The 25211-nt window shown below is 46.5% G+C and overlaps 1 protein-coding gene across 2 annotated transcripts in view; it reads left to right on the top strand.

The window, feature by feature from the left end:
* Positions 1-25211, top strand: part of THOC2 (THO complex 2) — a 140522-nt gene that overhangs the window by 44994 nt on the left and 70317 nt on the right. For both annotated transcript variants that reach the window (XR_005774017.1, XM_040406139.1), the window contains exons 15-23: positions 54-155; positions 4281-4365; positions 6039-6132; positions 6490-6570; positions 13028-13124; positions 14553-14670; positions 21427-21606; positions 21778-21942; positions 23694-23969. Coding sequence is in view for 1 of the 2 variants with exons in the window: in XM_040406139.1 (XP_040262073.1) it covers positions 54-155; positions 4281-4365; positions 6039-6132; positions 6490-6570; positions 13028-13124; positions 14553-14670; positions 21427-21606; positions 21778-21942; positions 23694-23969 (1198 nt within the window). In the remaining variant the exon portion in view is untranslated. The remainder of the gene's footprint in view (positions 1-53; positions 156-4280; positions 4366-6038; positions 6133-6489; positions 6571-13027; positions 13125-14552; positions 14671-21426; positions 21607-21777; positions 21943-23693; positions 23970-25211) is intronic.

The raw sequence follows: 25211 nt of genomic DNA, 5'->3' as shown, positions 1-25211 counted from the left end.
TGTGTGTGTGTGTGTGTGTGTATATGTATAATTTTGTATTTTTTTTATTCAAGATATCGTCTCTATGGACAGTGGAAGAATGAAACCTATACTAATCATCCATTGCTTGTAAAAGTTAAAGCACAAACAATTGATAGAGCCAAATACATTATGAAGTAAGTATTCATATGGATATACTGGGTGTGGGAAGCGTATTTTAATTTACTTAGAGATTTAGCCTTTTTTGCGAAATTTGCTTTTGATAAAGTTTTTAATTGCTTTCTGTTAGTAACTCTACAAATGTATTAATCTCCCATGAAGTTTACCTTAAAGTATAACCTGTCCGATCCATCTTTCCCCTTGACATCGAGGGAATGTCGTGACACCCACATACAAATTAGATGGCCAGCTGGTCACACCAAAATCAGTGGGTTTGACTGACTTTCATCTGGTAGCTGCCATTCATACATTCACACAGTGTAATTTTGATTGTTCATTTCTGAACACCGCGGACCCACTTGCAGCTTAGCTCCATTGAATGGGATTAAAGGATATGGACACCTTTTGTGTAAAAACAATAATACATTTTTTTACACTAATTAATTTTGTGGAGAAAATAATTCTCCAATTGGTTCTATTTATCCATCTTTTTTCATTTTTGTTCTACAGCCTACTGTGCTTCCTTTGCACAGCAGGCTGCTCTCAGTGAGTTTATAGAGAATCCGTCATCTGACAGATTTTCTGTAACTCCTCCTGTCTCCCTCCTCCAGACATCTTACCACCAAATCACTTGGTAGTTTCAGCAGCCTATATGTAAGTGGCTGCTAGCTGTGCTATGTAACAGGATGTGGGGGCGGGGCAGCAGAGCTTGTGCTGGTGAATGTGAAATCAACAGGAACGCCCACAGAGCCTCACCGGAGATGACAGCCCTGAGCAAAAATCATATCCGAGCATTTCTGAGTGTATGTGAAGTAGGGGTGGGCGATATAGGCGATATGCGATGTAAATTTGTGCCACAATATGGATTTTGTGCATATCGCCGGACCGCGATATGACCACGGAGCGGTAGTGAATGATCGCGCTCTCGGCGCGCACCATGTTCTCCTGAGCCGGCACAGTGGAGAAGGAGGGAGTCCCTCCCTCCCCACTGTGTGCGGCTGCCGCTGGCCACCAATAAGAACAGAGTAGGAGGAGGAGGGGAGGGACTGTGGCCACTGCGCCACCAATGAATGCCTGAATACCAACGTAGCGTTCATGTGCCGGCCATATCCCGGCCCCTATGACTGCACGCTGCGATCCGCCGCAATTAACTCCTCAGTTGAGGGGTTAATCGCGCGGATCACAGCGTCCTGTCAGAGGTCGGGTGCCGGGAATGTTCTTCAGTCTCTGCATTGGTGGCAGTGGGCAGTTCCGATCGGAGTCCCAGCAGTGTAATGCTGGGGCTCCGATCGGTTACTATGGCAGCCAGGACGCTACTGAAGTCCTGGCTGCCATGGTATGTTAGTGAGCAGCATTATACTCGCGTGCACCGTGGCCGCCGGTCGCTCCTTCTTCTGTCTGTGCGGCGCATTGCTAATGCTTATAGCATTAGCAATGTGCCGCACAGACCTATGAGAAGAAGGAGCAGCCACGGCGCACGTGAGTATAATGCTGTTCACTAACATACCATGGCAGCCAGGACTTCAGTAGCGTCCTGGCTGCCATAGTAACCGATCGGAGCCCCAGCATTACACTGCTGGGACTCCGATCGGAACTGCCCACTGCCACCAATGATGGGGGGGGGAGGAGGAGGGGGACCCTGTGGCCACTGCCACCGATGATTAATACTGGGGAGGGAGGGTGGGTTTGAGTTACCAGAGGGGGCTGATAAGAGGGAGAGGCTGGGGGGCGGATGAGAGGCTGGAAGGGCTGATCAGAGGCTGGGGGGCACATGAGAGGCTGGCTGCCATGGTGGCTCCCTGCTGTTGTGTGCACAAAGCACAGGGCAGCAGGGAGAGTGTAAAGTCCTATTCACCCTAATAGAGCTCTATTAGGGTGAATATGACAAGGGTTCTAGCCCTTAAGGATGCTAATAGTTATTAAATAAAAAGTAAAAAAAAAAAAAGTTTAAACACCCCCCCCCTAAATATAGAAATCAATATATCGCATATCGCACATGCTTAAAATTATATCGCAATATAGATTTTAGGCCATATCGCCCACCCCTAATGTGAAGCAAAATTGATACAGTAAACAAACAAGTGCAATTGTATTATGTGCTGCATTGCGGTAAGCTATGGGGTTATTGATTTTTAGTGCACAAAGGTGTCAATAGCCTTTTAAGCTGCAAATGGATACCCGCTGCAGAGTTCGTTCGGGCACTTTACCAAGATGGCACATGTCCCTTCTTTGAGTGGTCATGGCTTTAAACCTCCGGCCGTGAACTGCATCGCTGCCTCCCTTTGAAAACAATGGGAGGCATGCACCACATGGCCCTCGGCGGAATTGTGAAAGTCTGCCGGCAGATTCCACCCAACCTTTTATGCGCTACAAGTAAAATTACTGCCAGCAGAAACGCAGGCAATATATAATTGTCTTCATGTCTCTCCTTCCTTACCCTTGAAGGGAATCGGTCACCAGCAAATTTACAGTTAAACCTGGAACAATGGGGGAGATTTATCAAAACAGATGTAATGGAAAAATGGGTTCATTTCCAATAGCAACCAGATTACACCTTTCATTTTTCAGAGCTCCTTTGCAAAATGAAAGGTGGAATCTGATTGCTATGCGCAACTAAGCCAGTTTTCCTTTACACCAGTTTTGATAAATCTCCCCCGATGTCTTGATTGAAAGGGTCAGTCAAGATGACTCTGCAGGTATCTCGCCCTTCCGGTGAAGGAGAGGGAGGGGCTGGCAGAGGAAACGGGAGGAGCAAGGGTGCACAGGGTGGCTTAGGCCATATGGGTTAAGGGTATGTGTGGCAGTCATAATGCTTTCAGTGTAAGTCAGTACATTTGAGGTCTCACAGGGACACACGGCATTAAAAATGATATTGCTTTGGGATCCTGTCAGAGGTCAGAATGGGAAATCACACTGCCACACACAGCATGTCCCTCACATTAAATTTGCTTGCATGTGTCCGCCCTTAGTCATGTCAGACGACTGCTCACTTCTCCCTCTGCCTCGTAATATACCTGTTCACCCAAACCAGTTCTGCATGGCTGGGTGTGGTGGATCCGAGACTCCAATTACCGGCCATAACCTCTTTTCCTTGACAATTAAAGGGGTTGTCCTGCCATTTACATTGATGTCTGATCAGCAGGTGTTTTGACACCTGGTACCCCCGCAGATCAGCTGTTTGAAGAGGGGGCTGCCGCTCCATGTGAGTGCTGCTTCCTGTTCGTTACGCTGCACTTCAGCTGCTATGACGAGGAGACTTCATTTGAATGGAGTGCGTTTAATACACTAATCAGCGGGTGTCCCGGGTGTTGGATCCCCGCCGATCAGATATTGATGACCTGTCCTGACGATGGGTCCTCAAAATAAACGTCAGGGCCAGCCATTTTATTGTATGCGGCCACCTTTTTATACCTGGGTGAAAACCAACTGTAGTTTGTGTGTTGCTTTCTATTTGAAGTTTTCGTGTAGAAATCATGTTTTTGTAAAGCCTGCGGGTTAGAAAAGCATTGAAGAGAACCCGGAGAGTCAATAACCCCCTCTCTGGCTACTAGGAAATCTGCTGGCAATAGACATTGTGTATTCCTTTGAAGGTGCTGTAGCTGATAAATGAATGCATGCTGCAGTCCTGTTATCACTGAGCCGCTTACAAGACAGTTATAGACTGGAGACCGCACCTGCTAAGATGTTCTTAAAAATGTAATGAGTTCAGTCACAGATTGCTATACGAACCATTCTCGTGAGATCCTTAGCGCCTTCATTACGTGCCAGTCTCATTAGGACCGTTCTTTTAGTAGTTACTGACGACTTGACATTTTTTACGTCTTGTACATTTTATAGGCAATTGACAAAAAATATTTTTATTACCTGCAAATGTTAACGGAGGATTTCTGTGTTGTGAGAAGATCCTTGCTCGCACAGGCTCAGTTATGATATGTAGAGGGAAGCGCAGTAGACTGCAGTCATTTGCTCTTTTGTATTTTCACATAAAGGCCTCTGTAGTTGTTTTATGGATTTTCCCCTCTTTTATTTTATGCATCCATTTGGTGCGTGTTTATGGCCAATAAATAGTTAATAGCCCTGATGAAACATGATGTGATAGGTGCAGTGAATGCTAATTTTTTTCCCCCCCTTCTCCCTTTCAGACGTCTCACGAAAGAAAATGTGAAGCCATCAGGACGGCAAATAGGAAAACTAAGCCATAGTAACCCAACGATTTTGTTTGACTATGTATGTCGATTTTATATATATATATTTTTTTCCACTTGGTAAACTAGCTGTGTGCATATGGGTCTGCGGGGTCGGTGTAATTGCTGGTGAAGAGCCTCAATCAATAATAATAATAATAATAATTAGCTAGAACTGCAGAAAAGTGCCGGTTGTTTTTAGTGTTACAACTTCTTCGTTGCTCTAGATGCCAAGTAACCGTCCTTTTATTATGTTCCTAAGAATTCTCATAATTTATCATTAGTGCATTTTTGATGAGCCCTAAAGGGGTTCTCCAGGCTTTTAATATTGATGACCTATCCTCAGGGTAGACCATCAATATCAGATTGGCAGGGGTCCGACACCCGCCACCTCCGCCGATCAGCTGGTTGAAGGTGCATGCCATCTCCCTTTTCTCTTCCCGCTCACCATAGACATAGCAGCATCGGGCAGGAAGAGAGAAGGGAGATGGCATGGGCCCACTGCGCGTGCCTTCCCTTTATACAGTCAGACACCCCGCAACCTTGCTGATCTGATCCTGTATTAAAAGCCCGGAGAGCCCCTTTAAAGGGAATCTGTAACCAGTGACCTCCCTATCAAACTGTTTGCATAGACACTGAATAAAACGCAGTTTTTCATTTGTTGATCCGAAGCTCCATTCCCAAGTTCTGATACTTTTTTCTTGATATGCAAATTAGTCCTTTGGTGCAATTGGGGCGTCACCGTTGCTCTCTCCACTCATTTCTGTGGTCGGCTCCTCCCTGGGTGCTTTGCCTCTTCCTGGCCTTGTCAATGAACGCAGTGTGGTAGCGGCTGGCCACAGAAAGGAGTGGAGCTTGGGTGCATGAAGAGCAATGGTGACGCCCTCTTTGCGCCAAAGACTTAATTGGCATGTTAAAAAGAAACAAAAAGGGTCATAACTCAAGAACAGATCCTCAGATCAACAAAAGAAAACAGGGTCTTAATCAGGTGAACCACAGCGAATTGTCTAGAGATTTTAGACTGCTCCTTTTTCCTCAATATAAGCACTCTTGAGGTCTGTTCTGATGAGCTGGATAGATTTTTGTGGTACAGCCTAAAATCCGCTTGGAAATTTTCTATAGGGCATGAACAGGGTTGTGGAACTGCCATTCACGTGCAGATTGTCTTTGGAATTGAAGCCTCAGCCATCCGCATCCTGTGCGTGTGAATGGGGTCTCTGTGACACTGTTGGCCAGCCATGGAAACTGGACAGGGAAACATCCTCAACTTTCAGTTTATTTATACTTTTCTAGGATGAATAAGACTGGAACACCACAAAGGGGTGATGATATAAAAGATGGTCACAGCATTGTTATGGGGAATACAATTGCCAGGGTAGAAGATTCCCCTTTAAATGAGAACTATGTAATATCTGAATGATTTAGGCATTTTTTGATGCTGATTCCTGGTTGTGCTCTAGTGTTCTTCATCCTTGTAATAGGGTGCAAATCATCCTGCACATCAGTATACACTTATTAATACGCCAGATAGGATGTGGTGATTATTGGGGAAATGTTGGCATAGGGGAACGGGAAGAGACCTGTGTCAGCCGCGTAACTCCACGTACGTCTAAGGCTAGGACTCAAATCGACTTAAATAATGAAAGTCTTGTCATATAACAAAGCCGCTTCATAGAAAGCCCTTTTCTTCAGATTTTTACCTTTACTTTTTCACAGATCCTGTCCCAGATTCAGAAGTATGACAACTTGATAACGCCTGTCGTAGATTCTCTGAAATACCTCACGTCCCTGAACTACGATGTCCTTGCATGTATCCTTTTTGTTAAACCTGAAAGCGTATTCAGTTCCAGAAAGTACTTTGCATTGCTGCGGGGGAAGTGAATAGAAAGTGGCCATTATCCTAGTACGCTCTTCTTTGGAGAACCACCTTTTCAGTTTTTATTTTTATTTTTTTGCTTCACATAAACAAAAGGCAGCAAACAAAAGTGTCCCTTTTCCATTCTAGTACCGTACACCCTTGTAGACTCTTTTTTTTTATTAACCTCTGTGTTCCTGGAATGAGGTGTATAAGCACATATACGGATGTGACGTCTGCTCTTGAGTACAAGTAATATGTCTATATGTATAGTTTTGCATTTGGGGTTATCGTCTTTAACTGTTCACCCAGACTGTATCATTGAAGCACTTGCAAATCCTGAAAAGGAGAAGATGAAGCATGACGACACCACGATCTCCAGTTGGCTGCAGAGTTTGTATAATATATTTTATTTTTTCTTATAATTATGAATTACCGGATTTTTCGGCCCATAAGACGCACCTAGGTTTTAGAGGAGGACCATGAGAAAAGAATATTTTTCATTACATCTCAGGTCAGACCCCCAATGTTAATCAGATCTCAGCTGACAGCCCCAATCAGACCCCCAATGTTAATAAGTCCCCAGTAAGACCTCAAATCAGACCTCTGATAAGAGCCCCATGCCTCTCATCAGGCCCCATAATCAGCCATTATGCCTCTCATCCCCATTATGCCCCCCAGCAGCCTCATGTTTTCATAAAATAAAAAAACACTTACCTCTCCTGCTCCTGGACGCCACCGCTCCTCACCTACATCGCAATCCTCTTCCTCCTTCTGTCGGCTGTGCTGTGATCTGACGCGCAAAGCGTGAGGTCACGGAGCGCCCTCGCGCTGTGTTCAGCCTTCACAGCCGAGGACCAGGAAGCGGTGAGTACAGAGCCTTCACCACTTCCTGGTCCTCCGGTGCTAATAATGAAAGTGCTCATTAGTATTCGCCCCATAAGACGCAGGGGCGAAAAAAATGCGTCTTACGGGGTGAAAAATACGGTAATAAGATCCCGATGCTTGTCATTATAGACGAACAGCATGTTTTTTTAGGGTACTTTCTGCATGGAGGATAAATTGCAATGGGGAAATGAGTTGTGGATTTGTTGCAGATTGTGCCCAATGCAATGCAAGGAGTGAAATCCACACTGGAAATCTGCTGCATAAATTGACGCGTGTATACCTTTCTTTTTTGTGACCTATTACTAGTAATACGTCAGTACACTTCATTGCAGCTGATGTCGGCCAGGGACAGGCAGTGTTATAGATCATTATAATACCGTGAGGTTCTGACACAGGAGCAGCGTTCAGGCCGGGGAATAACGCACCCACATGGAGCATGTTTCACAGAGTGAACTCTCTCGTCTGAAACTGGCTTTAGCAGGGGTGGGCTGGCCATATACCCCACAGGAAAATTTCCCTGATGGCCAATGATCAGTGGCCTGCCCGAATTCTGTTCCCAGCCCCTGGCCGGGTACATAACACATTGATTAATGCTAGGAGCAATAGGTACTTATGCATCTAGCCAGCAGCCTCAGATGCCCTCCTGAATTCAACTGTATCTCCGTCCTCAGTATGGTGATCGGGCAGTATTTTATACTGTACTGTGGTATTTTGTGCTGCACTATGGTATTATTGGCCCACCTACTTCTGTTTTCCCTGCCTACTTGTGTCGGCCCTGCCTAATTGTGTCTCCCAGTCTTTTGTCAATTTGAACTCTCCTACAACTTGAGGCCACTTTTAGGTTTTATTCCAGGGCCACTTTAAGTTTCCAGTCTGCCATTGTGCTTCAGGGGGAAGTTATTTGGGGAGGGTTATGTCACAAGTCATCTCCATTTCTAGACTCCCTTTACCCCATTGTTGAGTATCCTGGCAGCAGCTTTTTCTGGCAGGTGGCAGCCTATGCCCCTCTCCACATGCATAGCCAAGCCCAAATGTATGTGGAGGGGGTTTGGGTGAATAGACTTCAGCCATCTATGGTGTATGACCAGCTTTAGGCTACTTTCACACTCGTGTTCGGGGCTCCGCTTGTGAGCTCCGTTTGAAGGCTCTCACAAGCTGCCCCGAACGCATCCGTACTGCCCTAATGCATTCTGAGTGGATGCGGATCCGCTCAGAATGCATCAGTCTGGCAGCGTTCAGCCTCCTCTCCGCTCAGTAGGCGGACACCTGAACGCTGCTTGCAGTGTTCGCCTGGCCGTGCGGAGGCAAACGGATCCGTCCAGACTTACAATGTAGTTTGAAGATGACACAATATGGCTCAATTTTCAAACGGATCCGTCCCCATTGACTTTCAATGTAGAGTCTGGACGGATCCGTCTGAACTACTTTCACACTTAGAATTTTTTCTAAACTATAATGCAGACGGATCCGTTATAATGCAGACGTCTGCATTTATAGGAGCGGATCCATCTGTGCAGACACAGACGGATCCGCTCTGAACGCAAGTGTGAAAGTAGCCTTAGGCAGCCTTCACACAGCTGTAAGGAATTTCTCTACTGTAGCTGTATGTTTTTAAATGGACCAAATCAAGCAATGTGAAATAAAAAAAAACTTTTATCTAAAAAAAAAAAAAAGCTTCAGAGTGCATAGGTGGGACAGTTTTTTTTTTCTCTCCAAGCATTAGATTCCAGGGTTTAAGTATAAAGTTATAAACTAGGTAGGGGATCTGGAGAGCAGTACAAACATACCCTTTGTGCAGTTTTTTATGTTAACAGAAGTAGTGAGAACATGAACTTTTATTCTGCCTGGTTCTGCTCCTTAAGTGGACTGGCATTGGAGTTTCACTTTTAAGTACTTCTTCGTAGCCCCTCTCCTCTAGTCTGAGTGACAGCTGTAATGGTCTTCTGCTTGAACGCTACAGCTGTCACTCAGACCAGAGGGAGGGGGCTGTGATGCAGCTCGATGCAAAGAGCTCTTCACAACAAAGCTCCGCTTACAGTGCACTTAAAGAGCAGAAAAGAAGATAGTAGTCTCAGTACTGCTGTTTAGAAAAGCTTTGTACTGTTCTCCCAAGCACCTAACTAGTTTAATCAGCAATTTAGCTTGGTCAAAACGGCTGACAGATTCCCTATGAGAAAAAAAATGAGCTCAATAAGCAAGTAACTGGGTTAAAGGCTGGTACAGAGGGGCAGAGGACCCTGTCTGTCTGAAGGAGACAGTAGGTGAGGTTTGGATCTGCTCACATGATGGTGTAGTGGCATCAGGGTTATCGCTAGGATATGCCCTCACCTATCTTCAGAACAGAGCCTGCAAAGTTAAGGAGGGTGCACCGCGCATGCGCGGCCACCTTCTGTTCATTTATATCGGACTGCCAAAAATAGCTGAGCCGGCACTCTGCTATATCCATCAGCCCAATGGAAGTGAATGGAAGGGGGGCCGCACTTGCGTGGTGTGATCTCCATTCATTTCAATGGGATTACCAAAAATAGCTGAGCACGTTGCTTGGATATTTTCGGCGCTCCCATAGGTGCAGGTCCCTCCATTCATTCCTATCAGACATAGGGGGCATATCTTAGCGATATTGTCTGAGATTATACAACACATTTTGGGGAGGGGTGTAGGGAAATAAGAAAATAAAATTACTGAAAATAAACATTAGTTTTTTATAACTATTTCCAAATACCTTTCTTTAGTTATAATGGTTCAATTTAACTGGGGAGCAATCATCAGGGGAGATAAAATGGCTGCTGTCCTATTTAGTACACACAAAACCTGTCCTAATCGCACTAGAGGACAAGTTACTTCACAACGCTGAGGTACAGAGCTGCCTCATCCTCCTCTCTGCTCTGCTTGTCAGGGGTTATGATTAGGGATCGACCGATTATCGGTTTTACTGATATTCAGGATTTTGACAGTTATCGGCATCTATTTTGCCGATATTCCGATAACGTATGGGGAACAAGGATCGCGCTGCTCTCAGCGCTCTCTGTGTTCCATCAGCAGCACAGAGGAGAAGGAAGCAGTGTCTCCCTCCCCCTGTGATGCTGCTGCCACCAATGAAGAGACAGATGGGAAGAGGAGGGGAGGGGCTTTGGCCACTGCGCCACCAATGATGTTAACTTACTCATTCATTCAAATTGAACAGGAGGCGGGAGCTGGCTGCAGAATCACATAGCCGGCTCCCGACCTCTATGAGCGGTAGCTGCGATCTGCGGTAGTTAACCCCTCAGGTGCCGCGGATCGCAGCTACCGCTCATAGAGGTCGGGAGCCGGCTATGTGATTCTGCAGCCAGCTCCCGCCTCCTGTATATGAATAAATGAGAGATTTATCTTCATAGGTGGAGCAGTGCGCCCCCAGTATTAATCATTGGTGGCGCAGTGCGCCCCCCCCCCCAGCCCCCCAGTATAAATCATTGGTGGCGCAGTGCGCCCCCCACCCCCGTATTAAAAACATTGGTGGTGCAGTGCGCCCCCCCATCCAAGCCCCCCCCCCCCCCCAGTATTAATCATTGGTGGCAGTGGCCACAGGATCCCCTCTCCCTTGCTCCTCCGATCGGAGCCCCAGCAGTGTAAGCCTGGGGCTCCGATCAGTTACCATGGCAGCCAGGACGCTATTGAAGCCCTGGCTGCCATGGTAAGCTCCCTGCTGCTGTGTGCACAAAGCACAGAGCAGCAGGGACAGTGTGAGATCCTATTCACCCTGATAGAGCTCTATCAGGGTGAATAGGACAAGGGTTCTAGTCCCTAAGGGGGCTAAAAGTCAGTAAAAAAAAAATAAAAAAATATTAAGTATAAATAAAAAATAAAGATTTGCAAAAAAAAAAATACACATTAACAATAAAAAATATTAATTTTCAGCAGATTTGTGTAGGAATTTCTTTTTTCAAAAATGAAATTTCACAGAATATCGGTATAAATTATCGGCTATCGGCCTGAAAGTTCACAAATTATCGGTATCGTCCCTAAAAAATCAATCTCGGTCGATCCCTAGTTATGATCCTAAATACAGTTTAATATGATCTTCAGCTGAATCTCTGTAGGAATGGAGTTCATGAGGAGACTTTAAGTACAGAGAGGAGGGGGGGGGGATGTGGCGGCTGAGCAGCATTATTTGTATGCAGTCCCCCCGTCGAGCTCCTTTTTGTCTGTTCCTCACAAAACCATATCCAAGATTTCTCATGTGCATTCTCCATACTCTGGAATTTGCTACCCCAACATATCAGACTCTCCCACACCTTTAGGCTCCATTCACACATCCGTAATAATGGGTCTGTATTCGTTCCGCAAATTGCGGAACGGGTGCGGACCCATTCATTCTCTATGGGGACAGAATGGATGCGGAGGGCACACTATGTGCTCTCCGCATCCGCATTTCCAGGAGCACGCTTCCTGTCTGCGGTTCCCCGAAAAAAATAGAACATGTTCTATTCTTGTCTGCAATTGCGGACAAGATTAGGCATTTTCTATTTTAGTGCCGACGATGTGCGGTCCGCATAATGCGGAACGCACATTGCAGGTGTCCGTGTTGTGCAGATCCACGGATCCGCAAAACACATACAGATGTGTTAATGGACCCTTAAAAGGAGGCTAGGGTAGATATTATGAAGGGCATGGAACAGGGCTCACCAGGGATCACCAACCTCCGGCACTCCAGCTGTTGTGAAACTACAATTCCTAGCATGCTCCATTCATTTCTATGTGAGAGCAGAGCAAGTATGCATGCTGGGAGTTGTAGTTTCACAACAGCTGGAGTGCCGGAGGTTGCCTACCCCTGGCATAGGATCTGGTTAGGACATTGTTAGTATTTTAAACTGAATTTGCTAGGCAATGAGTAGCTAGTGAAGGAATTGGTTGGTCCTGATTTGGAGGGGTGTTAGATGGGAGGCTACACAGAATTCTTCCCAAGAGATGAGGGCATGTACTAGCATTTTATTACCTCAAGGTTCAGGAAAGAATGGGTTTAAGAATATTTTTGAGGATGAGGCGGAGGAGTAGGTGTAACGGTCGCGTACACACACACACAGGGGGAAGGGAAGTGACCACTGCGCTCCACCCTTACCCCTGGCCCTGCCTACTTGCCTCGCGAGTCCTAATGACAGGGGACAACTGGACGGCAATCCCTAACTTGGAGTAAGTGCAGGGATGACAGACAGACAAACAACAGGACGTGAACGGACCGAGTCAATACCAGGAAAGCTGCAAAGTACAAATGGAGCAAGCAGAGAATTGTCAGGAGAAGCCGGGGTCATAAATACCAGGAGAGCAGAGAAGTACAAGAGGAGTCCTAAGAGAGTAGTCAGGTGGGAGCCGAGGTCACAATACCAGGACGGATGCGCAGTACAGGAGGATCAGGCAAAAGGATGGTCAAGGAACAGGATCAGGTAAGTATTCAGCAGTCCAACAAATACCAGGAACCTAGAAATTAACAGGCAACCTGTAGCCAGCAGGCTGCCTGTATTTATAGTGGGGAGTGAGGGTCATGTGACGTGGCCAGCGTCACATGACCGACAGACCAACCAGTCGAGCACCGAGTGATCAGCTCGGCGCTCAAGGCAGACTTAGGAGCAAGGAGCCACCCAGCTAGTAAAGCCGCCCTGGGAATGAGGTCAAACACAGAACCTCATTCCAAAAGCTAAGCAACAGTTCTGCGGGCAATGGGGGACCGAGTGCACCTTCGGAACCCCGTGACAGTAGGTAACAGCTTGAATGTGCTCTTATTTTCTTTCTAATGTAGATCCATTTATAACATACCTCCTAACACCATATAGTTTTCCAAATTTTTTTACTGTGGTTTTTGAATGCCCTGTAGAGATTTTTGCCGGCTGCAAATATATGCCACGCTGCCTTTTGCTATTATTGCCATCACAGTTAACACGTTTTAATGATTCGTTGCTTGACACTTGAATTTTTTTTTATATTTTAGGCTTAGCTAGTTTTTGTGGAGCAATTTTTAGAAAATATCCAATTGAACTGGCTGGCCTTCTACAGTATGTAGCAAATCAGCTGAAAGCTGGCAAAAGGTAAGTGACTTTATTCAAGGGGAGATATTTAAGGGGTTTTCAGTATAGGCCATAAATGTATGTTTGGAAGCAGGATTTTGGGGTCATAGCACAGTAATAAGCAGTCGGCACAATGTTAAGACCTTCTGTACAGATAGGTAATCCAATGTCAGTTTACCACTGCTGTGTGGGGAAGGTGTTATCTGCCGCATAATAGGTGGTGTAGAAATGGTATAACTGTATGACAACTCTTTTGTTCTTGATAGGCCTAGATAAAGATTACCACAGAAGAGCACTGCATAGTGTAATGTGTGGTGCCCTTAAAGGGGTTGTCTCTCCTCATACATTTGTGGCATATCACTAGGAACGCTAGAGATGCCACCTATCTCTAGAACAGAGCCCGGTGGCTCAGCTACTTTCATCAGCGCTTCCCATTAATTTCCCTTTAAGGATTTCCGAAAATAGCTCAACATGCCACCAGGCCATTTTCAGCACTCCCATAGAAATGAATGGAGGGTGGCACTGCATGCGCGGTACACTGTGATTCACTTTAAGGGCTCAGCTTTAAAGATATATGTGGGTCCCAGAGGTGCGTCCCACAGCTATCAGACATTAGTGGCCTATCATAGCTATATGCTACCAACGCTTGAGAGGACACCCCCCCCCCCTTTAAGTCACTCAGCCCCCTTCTATCTCTGGTCTAAGTGATGGCCTGACTGGGTTGTAAACAAGGCTGTTTTCTGTGCTAAAAGCTCAAGCAAAGTGAAAGTTAAAGGCTATGTACGCATTTTTATTTTTTATTATTGCATTGTACTTATTTTCAGCTAAAATAATTTTTTTTTCATTTGGTTTTTATTAACAATATGGAATCCTTTTTTTGTGTACAGAGCTGAGATTCTCTAGTAGCAGCCTGTGGATTTTCAGTCATCTGTGGCGCAAATGGACTCCTTATCTCTGCTCGCTGACCTTATAAACACTCATTATAGCTCAATCCTTATCTTGCTGATAAAAATGTGGTTTATGACCTCTGAGTAGTTTAGAGACTGCACAAAGTAAAAGTGAAAGTACCAGTCACACAGTTAGTAAAACCGGTAACCCTTTGTGACAGAATGGCTCAATATTTTTAATAAAGGCCATTTGAAAATATGATTTTAGCCAAAAATGAGTAAAATTGCCTCCAAAGGTGTACATCGCCTTTAAAGAGCCCGGACTGGAATTTGAATACACAGTGACTTAAAAAAATTATATCCTTCCAGACAACCATCCACCTGTGTTATATTAAAAAAGAATTTCATGGAATATCCACATATAAGTTGTTAATATGCGAAAAGACATAGGTAGAAGCATCCCTTAAAACAAGTTGTATGTGAACCCTTATGTATGAATTCTGACTGCGAACCTAAAGCAGCCCATCACACCGTTCTTCTCACCCTCTCATTTCCTTTTCAGCTTTGATTTACTGATTCTAAAAGAGGTGGTACAAAAGATGGCTGGGATAGAAATTACAGAGGAAATTACAATGGAGCAGCTGGAAGCAATGACTGGCGGAGAGCAACTTAAAGCTGAGGTGAGAGACAATGTGATGCCAGCTGATACCTCTGCCAAGAGAAAATCTAAAAAGTGGCTTTGCATGCTATTATATGTTATACTTGTCTGTTCTGCACTCCATGATCTATGTCGGTGTAAGCCACTGTTTGTGTGTTTCGATTGCAAGAAGTTCAGTCCGGACTGTGCGTTAGAACAATTTTTCAGTGAGCTGATGAATGTCACTGTTTCTCGCCCATATTCCTTGGGGGGGACACAGAAGACCTTGGGTATAGCTCAGCTCCCTAGGAGGCGTGACACTAAGTAAAAACTGTTAAGCCCCTCCTCCAGCAGCTATACCCTCAGCCTGGAGAGAGAGACTCCCAGTATTTGCTTAGTGTCCAAGGAGGCAAGACACTCCCTGCTCCGCAGGGCTGCTTCTTCCTTGCTATTTTATTTTTCCTTTTTAATTTTTAATTTTTGTTCCTTAGGGATACCAGAGACGCCTGGACCTCTCTGCTCTCCCGGGGTCGAGCTGCGCCAGTGCCGGTCACCCGCACTGCTGCCTCCCCCACAAAAGACAAGGTGGACCAGGGCAGCCCAGCTCCCCTGCATCCTGCCAGCGTAAGGGTCGCCCGCACGCCAAGTCCCTCTCCCAGCTTCCTGCCACTGCGCTGCCAGTGGCTGAAGGGGTGACCCTGCTGGAATGGACCGAGGGTGAAGACAGCTGATGGTGAGTGAGAGGTGGCTGCTCCAGCCTCTAAAGCCCCCCCCTTCCTTCATCGGCAGCGCTCTCTGCTCCGCATGTCAGGACGCCTACCTTCGGGGTTTTTTCTCTTACCTGTCATCCCGCGTCTTACTTGCGACCGTTATTTCATGCGGTAGCTCAGTCGGATTCCGGCGGGGTGCCGTCTTCCATCGCTGGCTCCGCATGTCCAGCGCTCTCCATTAGGTGCGGCACCTTAAGGGCTGTTTCACACTAGCGGATGCCGTGCGTGACATCTGCTCCGTGAATGACAGCCAAGACCCAATGCAGACTGCAGAAGCACGGAGCATTAACATGACTGATAATGCTCCGTGCCTCTCTGTGATCTCTTTACTACGAAATCACAGTGAGATAAAGTTGTCACTGTGATTTCGTAGTAAAGAGATCACAGAGAGGCACGGAGCATTATCAGTCATGTTAATGCTCCGTGCTTCTGCAGTCTGCATCGGGTCTTGGCTGTCATTCACGGAGCGGATGTCACGCACGGCATCCGCTCGTGTGAAACAGCCCTAAGGGTTACTATTTGCGCGTGCACTCTGGGGGGCGGGGCTTATCTCCCGCGCTTCGTCTCTCCCCAGCAGCGCCAGGGGGCGGGGCTTATCTCCTTGTGTTTCGCTTCTTCTTCCCGCCGCTTTGCTACCGGAAGGATCGCATCGCAGCACCTGCCTCCGCAGACTGGGACTCTGCCGGCCACAGCTGCTGACTCGTTTGCTGTGGGGACCTCAAGTCGTCCTGTGCTGCCCACCTGCTGTTTGCTGCTGCTCCTGGCGATCGCTTCTTAAGGCTCCTGGTAGGACAGTTAACCCCCTCCTAGCGCCAGTGGCCCTAGCTTGGGTGTAGGCCCTCCATTTCCTGGGTATATTGCCTCCTGCAGTCCTCCAACTTGTCAGATCCCACAGGGGCCACCAAACCTTGGTACTATGCCTGTAAGGAACCCTTTCCGATCCGCATTGCTATGCATGCCAGGCCCCAATGCAGGTTCTGCCTTCCGCCGTGCCACCCCCCCCCCCCGTTCCCTCTGGGCCGCCTGACTGGGCTAGATCCCTGTCCCAGGCTGTGTAAAGTCTTACCCACATAGTAGGCCGCCTTGTAGACAAGCCGCTTACCCCGCAGGCTGCCACACTCCCTGTCGCACCCTCCGGGACTACCGCTTCTGCCGCTCCCACTGGTTCCCTACCTCCCAGTGAATCTGCCAGGGCCCGGCACTCTCAGAAGCGTTCCAGGGCTGAGCACGCATCCTCCTCAGATGCGTCTCTCTCCGCCACGGGTGCAAACTCAGTCGGGTCTCTCCTCCCAAAAGGACACGCCCTCTGAGGGAGAACTGGCGGATTCGGATTTGGACATGGATTCAGCACTTCCGTCCAAACTAGCATCCGCAGTGGGTCATCTCATCGCTAACATTCGTGATACCTTTAAGATACACGATGATCCTCCCAGTTCTGACCAGGCCGGCGTGTCTTTTCTCCGCCCCAAGCAGGCCTCCAAAGTTTTTCCTCTCCACGCCAACTTTTCTTCAGTGGTCGCCAAGGCTTGGGCTCGCCCTGACGCCTGCTTTACCACCCCCCAAGAAGCTTGGACATATGCTATCCCTTTCCAGCTGATTGTGTGGCCACGTGGGCATCCCCACCTAAGTTTGACCCTCCCGTGGCCCGCTTGTCTAAGAACACTGCCATTCCTGTACAAGATGGCTCCTCACTTCAGTCCGCTGAGGACCGTCGTACAGAGTCCCTCTCCAAAGCCATCTTTGCTGCCTCGGGTTCAGCCCTTAGACCGGTATTTGCATCCGCTTGGGTGGGTAAAGCGGTCTCCGAATGGGATTTGCAGCTGGAACAGGAATTGGGGTCGGGCGTCCCCATACAGGACCTCCGTTCCTTGGCTCAGCTGATGGTTCAGGCAGGGAAATTTATGTGAGGCCTCTCTTGATGCGGGTGCCCTCATAGCCCGCTCCTCTGCCCTGGCCGTTTCCATCAGGAGGGAGCTTTGGCTGAAGGTTTGGGCGGCGGACACAGCCTCCAAACGCTCTCTCGCTGGACTGCCTTTCGCGGGTTCCCGTTTATTTGGGACCCATTTGGACGAACTTATTTCGGAGGCCACAGGTGGCAAGAGCACCCACCTTCCTCAGTCCAGGCCGAAGAGCGCCCCTTGATGCCGCTCTGCTTCATTCCGTCTTCGGTCCTTTTGCAAGCCCTCCGGGCCTCGACCCGTGGCCAGTTCCTCTTCTGGCCCCTCCCAGGATAGACGCAAGAAGCCCTTTTTCCATAGCATCATCACGACGGCATGAGACCGCCGTTTTAACGCGACTGGGTTTTTCCGCGGATGTGGTCTGTGCCATGATCCGTGCCCGAAAGCCTGCCTCATCCAGGATCTACTATCTGACTTGGAGGGCTTACCTGGGATTCTGTGAGACCTGGGGCGTTCCCCCTCTCCGCTTTTCGCTTCCTATGGTTCTGTCTTTCCTACAGTCCGGTCTGGACCTGGGACTGGGCCTCAGTTCTCTGAGGGGTCAGGTGTTGGCGCTGTCTATCCTCTTCCAGCGTCCCCTGGCCCCTCTAGGGCCTGTCAAGACATTCCTCCAAGGGGTGGCTCACTCAGTTCCTCCGTATCGCCCCCCGGTTCCGCCCTGGGACCTGAATGTGGTGCTCTCAGCGCTTCAGGCCTGTAAGGTCGTGTTTCTTGTGGCCATCACGTCTCTCCGAAGGGTGTCTGAGTTAGCGGCCCTATCTTGTTCCGAGGCTTTTCTGGTCTTTCACCAGGATAAGGCTGTTCTTCGTCCCGTCCCTTCCTTCCGAAGGTGGTCTCCGCCTTTCATCTCAATGAAGACATCGTCCTTCCCTCCTTGTGTCCCTCCCCTTCCTACCCCAGGGAACGGGAACTGCACCGTCTGGATGTTGTCAGGGCCTTGAAGATGTACTTGGAGGTCACTGGCTCCTTTCGGCGCACAGATTCTCTTTTTGTGGTTCCAGAAGGTTTGCGCAAGGGGTTGGCGGCCTCCAAAGGTGGCAATTGCCCGCTTCATCAAATTGGCCATTGCTTAGGCTTACCGCGCTAAGGGCAGGGTTCCGCCTTTCGTCGTCACTGCTCATTCCACCAGAGCGGTAGGTACTTCTTGGGCCCAGAGGCATCGGGCTTTGGCTGAACAATTGTGCAAGGCGGCCACCTGGTCCTCCTTGCACACCTTTACCAAGTTCTACAGGGTGCATACTCATGCATTGGCGGAAGCTGCCTTGGGCCGCCTGGTTTTGCAGGCGGCGGTTCCTTGATTCCTACGGTGGTTTTGCCTTGGGGCTGTAGTCCCTCCCCTCTTGGACTCCTCTCGGACGTCCCAAGGTCTTCTGTGTCCCCCAAGGAATATGGGCGAGAAAAGGAGATTTTTGTATAACTTACCAGTAAAATCTTTCTCGCTCTTCCTTGTGGGACACAGCACCCACTCTTCATTGATTGGTTTCTACACGGTTATGGTCTTGGTTGCCCCGTTGGGTAGTTGACTTGTTGATTCCGTTGTTGGTCGTTACCTTTTACTTGGACACGCAACTGGCAGTCTCCCTCTCAAGGCTGAGGATATAGCTGCTGGAGGAGGGGCTTAACAGTTTTCACTTAGTGTCACGCCTCCTAGGGAGCTGAGCTATACCCAAGGTCTTCTGTGTCCCCCCAAGGAAGAGCGAGAAAGGGATTTTACTGTTAAGTTATACAAAAATCTCCTTTTTTCATTTCCAGTGGAATAAATATGATGGGATGCATCTCTTTTAGCTTATGTTAAAAATAAAAGTTCTAATAACACATTTGATGACGTCGGAACCTATATTTTTGGTTCCCAGAGATCTATTTTCTTCCTCTCGCACACAACGGTCACAGATTGAGCAAGTTGAGCCTCGCCCTATAGCTGTGCTGTGCCTTTGGCTATTCCCTAGCTGTGAATGAAGATGATTAGGAAGCAATGAATTATTGTCTTCCGTCGCAGATTTCAGCTGAGCTGTAGGGGTTTGTAGATGGAATTGGGTGTTTGCCTTCCGCTTTTCTTTTTTCGTTTCTTTGTGCACACATTTGTGTCGAATAGTTTGGCATCATAAAATGGGACAGTTTGCTTAGAGATGTTCTCTCGGGTTCTTGTTCATTTGCAGGATTCTACTATATATAGTAGTCTAGTATTAGTAGTCTAAACATTTGAAGGCGATATCTAGTGTTGTACAGATTTTAAGACTGGCTGCGGACAGTGGCTTTGTCTTGTTCTACTTATGTAATAAGGAGCTGGGAGATGCTCATGTTATCTTCAGCTTTCACAGCAGTATATCTGAAGCCAGCAGTGCCAGCTGACACAGCAGGAAGAATCCTTTCATCTAGTCTGATTACAGGGACCAGAATACGACTGTTTATTTCATTTATTGGTTTGTCAGGCTTTGAGAAATAACATGGCTGCCTTCAGATAAGCTGTGAGGTCTGTAAAATAGAGTGGACCCAGGGAAAAGGCCACCATGAGCACAAGTTTTAACCCATTTAGAGGGACTTGAATTCACAGACTTTAGAAACAAACACTTATATTATGGTATTTTTGGACCCCCTGTGAGGGGTGAGAAATAGGGAGATAAATGTTCTTTGTGCCCCAGCAGGCATTCATTTCTTTTCTCCGCTCCCCAATTGCCTCCAGAAATACAAAGCTTAAATAACGGTGTGCGCTGAGGCTGCTCCACAGGTTTTCTCTTAAACCTGATAACATATAAAAACCAACGTTATTCACTATAACTATACAAGCCCCAACACTCGGTGCATCTACCGTGATCTGCCGACAGCATGTTCTAGCAATTTGATTATATCGTTTTCTATCGGAAACTATTCAGTTCAATAAGTAATTTAAACTCCAGTTCACTATAGGTTTAAAGTCAGTCTTTAATCAGCTGTTTGAGAAGACACCGCTCTGTGAGCATCGTGTACTTCTCTGTGCTCATCAAGTATTGTATAGTGGATGCGCTTGGCATCGTGCTTAGTACCATTCACTTAAATGGGGCTGAACTGCTCCTAGGCCACATGACAAATGAACATGGTGTCACTGGCCTAGGGAAAACTGCGAGTGCCACGGCCTTCTCAAACAACTGATCAGCAGGGGTTCAGGGTGTGGAACCCCCACTGATCAGATACTGATGACGTATCCTGAGGATAGGTCATCAGTATTAAAGTCTCGAAAAAGACCACTTTAATGACTATGTCCCTTTGTTTTATAATGTCTTCCACCAGATCTGCCTGTCAGTGCCCAGATAAAAATTGCTGAGTTTTCTTGTTCTTGCCTGGCATGGTTTTTCATCCTGAAACAGTCTGATCTGCTTTGCAGTATTCCCAGGATTCCTATTGTTATCTTGATGATGACTTAAAACAAGAATGTGAAGCGTTACATTGTATAGCAGGGATTACCTCGGTAGCTCACCAACCTGGAAGCAAAGGGGTTGGAAAGCAACCTTAAAGTACCAGTGTAACGCTGTCACTTCAGTGAAGTAAAGGCTTAAAGGGAACCTGTCATCAACTTTATGCGGACCTCACTGAGGGCAGCATAAATTAGTGACAGAAATGCTGATGTCAGCGGTGTATCACTCATGAGCTAATAGTAAGTGGTTGCTGACAACCAGCATCATAATCATTACAGCCCAGGCCTTGAAAAGAGTCAAATCTACCAGAGAAGAGTCCTGGTTATCCATAATCTCCTGCTCTCCCTGTCCATCTGCTGATGATTGGCAGTTCTCTCCTAGAGAGAAAGGGAGAAAACTAGGTAGAAGCAGGTGGGCAGGAATTCACATGGCCGGGACTCTTTTCCAGGCCCCGTCTGCAATGATTGTGATGTTGGTTCTCGGCAACCACTTACTTTCAACTTATAAATGACAGACCGCTGAAATCAACTCGCCTGTCTCTACTTTATACTGCCGCTAGTATGGGCAGCATAACGGTGATGACAGGTTCCCTTTAACACTAACTTTTTATGAAGAATATGTTCTGCAAACTGAGTGCAAATGAATCTATTTTTTCTTTTCTTTTTGTAATATTTATTCCTAGGGTGGTTATTTTGGACAAATTAGAAATACAAAGAAATCCTCTCAGAGGTTAAAAGATGCTTTGCTGGATCATGACCTGGCCCTTCCATTGTGCCTGTTAATGGCGCAGCAGAGGAATGGCGTGGTTTTCCAAGAGGGAGGAGAGAAGCATTTGAAGCTGGTGGGGAAGCTCTATGATCAGGCAAGTCTTGATGCATATTACTCCTAGCATATCTAGCTGAGAATTGTAGTTTTACAGCAGGACATATTGCGGACCACTGATATAGATAATGTTAATAATCCTTTTGTATACCGGTTGTGTTGCATTACTGTATACGTTTGTAATATCAGGATTTTTTTTTCTTCCTTTCAGTGTCATGACACACTAGTTCAGTTTGGTGGATTTCTGGCATCTAATCTGAGCACAGAAGATTACATAAAGCGTGTTCCTTCAATAGATTTGTTATGCAATGAGTATCACACCCCTCACGATGCTGCGTTTTTCCTATCCAGACCAATGTATGCACATCACATTTCCGTAAGTAATGTTCCCATTGCAATATCAATATATCATATCCATTTGCCACTTACTAAGTACCCATAGTAGTGGGTGCTTGGGGTGCCCTCAGGGCAGACTGCAATATCCGGTAAACCCGCTCTATTTCTTTCATATTCTTTTCTTTTGTAAATGTATTAATGGTCTGTTACCTGTGATTCTTTGCCATTCTCCCCTGTACCTGATCCGGGGAGGCACATTTAGCACATACTTATTACATAATACTCAGTATTAGGCGTCTGTGGCACCTTACTGTACTTCTTGTATATGCCTCAAATGTCTATTGAATATATGTGATTTTACTTCTGTTGAATTAGTTCAGCAGTGATTGATAATTGTGGCATGTTCCATCGGATGCCAAAAGCTAAAACCAGCAGAGGAAAAAAGGGGAAACATGTTGAATCCTTCCTGACAACCGCCTGCTTGTTCAGTGGTGGTGAAGCGCTGCATTTATGCGCAGAGATCACCTCCACATTATGAGGACGAGCGGTCGCTATTGCAATTGCTTGTCCTCATGCAGCTACATTGTTTCTGGCCACCTGAATGCTGTTTAACCAGCACAATCTGCTGCCCAGAAACAATTTACTTGCAGCACTAACGACAGTTTCACCCAATGAACGAGCGCCTGATCGGCTGCACCTTTAGACAGGCAGATTGTGGAGAACGAGCATTTGCAGAACGGTTTGTTCCCGGTACTCTGTCTATCGGCACTTGTAAACCCACCATTAGTCTTTGTAACCTTTATAATCTGCTCCTGGCTTAAAATACTGCATAAAAACTGCATGTGTAGATCTAGCACTGTGGAATATCTCCTTTAGGGCTCATTCAGACGGCTGTATGCTGTCCGCAAAAATGCAGATCCGTTTTTTTGTGGACAGTTCAGCATGTCCACAAATTTTTTATTTTTTTAAAAGATTGCGGACCCATAGACTTCAGTGGGGCCATGTCCTGATTTTCACTGACAAGTAAATGACATGTTTAATTTGTTTTGTGGAGCCATGGAATGGAAGAAAATGGCCCCATAGAAGTAAATGGGTCAGCATCTAATCCACAAAAAAAACGGGCCCGCATTTTTGCTGACAGCATATGGCCGTCTGAATGAGCTCTTAAAGTGAGGATAGGATAACTGATTTGGTGGGGACCAACACCAATACTGAGAATGGGGGTTTCCACCGTCCTGACAGAGCCGCACATGCGCCCTGATACTCCATTCAATCTCTATGCCACAGCCGGAAAGAGCCGAGCACTTTACTTTGCTATCTCATAGAGGATGAATGGAGCGACAGGGCATGTATTCGGCCTACCGCTCCATCAGGACTGGGGAACGGGACCCCATTGTAGGGATCTTTCCAGCTGTCTGACCCCGACCGATCAGTTAGTTATCCCCTATCCACAGGGTAGGGGCACAGCCGCATTTAATGCAGTGCTGTAGGAACGCACCATCCAGCAGCCCTTTGAATGCAGCTGTACAGGTTTCTTCAGTAATTTTAATGTGAGCTACATGTCATCACACATCAAAGATTACATAAAATATTTCACTTATTATCTGTAAGACGGTAAAGGGCAGTGAAGGGGCCAACACTTATCTAACTTGGAAATAACAGCAGGAAGAGCTGTGAATGTCCCCAAACCCATAGGGAAAGCTGTTTGCATTTCTTTTCCTGTAGGTGTTAGACTGTGTTCTAATAGGATTTTCCAAAATAATAATTGTCTGTTCATTTTTCTATTTCCAGTCCAAGTATGATGAGCTAAAGAAGACTGAGAAGGGAAACAAACAGCAGCACAAGGTGCACAAGTACATTTCATCGTGTGAAGTGGTCATGGCCCCCGTTCACGAAGCGGTCATTTCCTTGCACCCGCCTAAAGTGTGGGATGACATCAGCCCCCAGTTTTATGCCACCTTTTGGTCCTTGACAATGTATGACCTGGCTGTTCCAACTTCCAGCTACAACAGAGAGATCAACAAGTTGAAGATGCAAATGAAAGCCATCGATGACAATGTAGAAATGGTAAATTGGACACTTCTACTCCTTGTCCTTGAAGAATTAGATTAACTAGACCTTAAGTCTGTGAAGGTTCTCATTTATCCAGGTCATGGTATATCTGTAAAGAATAAATCAGGGCAACTGGACGTACAGTAGATTTCTTGAAAACATTTCACTCGTTCTTCCAACGAGCTTTCTCAATTCTGAGTGACTGTACAAGAATTCTCTGGAAATAAATATGTAACTGAATCAACATCTGGTAATGATACCCAGCATGGGGTCAGAGGTCATTATACCCAGCATGGGGTCAAAGGTGTTGATTCCATTATCCTAATTGGAGTCAGTAGGTGATAGACTTCCCAGAAAAAGGTGTCAAGACCGCATTGTATGTGGCAGACAATAGATGTCAATAGAAGCCAAGCCTCTATTCAAGCTTGGCTTCTCCATTTTTACGTAGATGGCCTCCTTCACACCTCGTTTGTACCAATCGGCCTCCTTATCCAGACCTCTATTGTCTGCCACATACAATGCTGTCTTGACACCTTTTTCTGGGAGGTCATTATCACCTACTGACTCCAATTAGGATAATGGAATCAACACCTTTGACCCCATGCTGGGTAAAATGACCTTTGACCTCATGCTGGGTATAATTACCAGATGTTGATTCAGTTGCATATTTATTCCCAGAGAATTCTTGTACAGTCACTCAGAATTGAGAAAGCTCGTTGGAAGAACGAGTGAAACGTTTTCAAGAAATCTACAGTAAGTCCAGTTGCCTTGATTTATTCTTTACAGATAACTAGACCTTAAGCTTATGTATGATCTGAAGTAAATAGATGTTTTTCTCTGTCATCTAGACTTTATACTGACATCTCAAGCATGCCTTCCTTTTATATAATTTTATTACAAATCAGCAATGTGTGAATCACCTTTCATAATTCCATTATCTCGTACTCCCCCATTCAGTGCCAGCAGGCTTTATGTAAATTTTCAGAAGCCCCCTGTGTATTAATTTCTTCTCTGCAGAAGTAGCATGTGGAGGGGCGAGGAAATATTGTGGTCTACCCTTCCTCGGCTTGTGTTCGTACTGTCGCTTTCTCGCATCCTTTCTTCCCATCCTCTCGGGCCATAATTCTTCTTTGCTTTCCCTCTCCCCGTTTTCAGAGTCAGTGATTTGGTCAGTGATTTCCATTAGTGATTGTGAGCCAAAACCATGAGTGGAGGCTAAACAGAGATAAGGTATAATGGAAAGCGTTTCATCAGTTT

The sequence above is a fragment of the Bufo bufo genome, chromosome 8, assembly GCF_905171765.1.
Source record: "Bufo bufo chromosome 8, aBufBuf1.1, whole genome shotgun sequence".
Taxonomy (NCBI): domain Eukaryota; kingdom Metazoa; phylum Chordata; class Amphibia; order Anura; family Bufonidae; genus Bufo; species Bufo bufo.
Note: the sequence above shows the minus strand (reverse complement) of the source record. Positions and strands in the feature narration are given on the sequence as shown.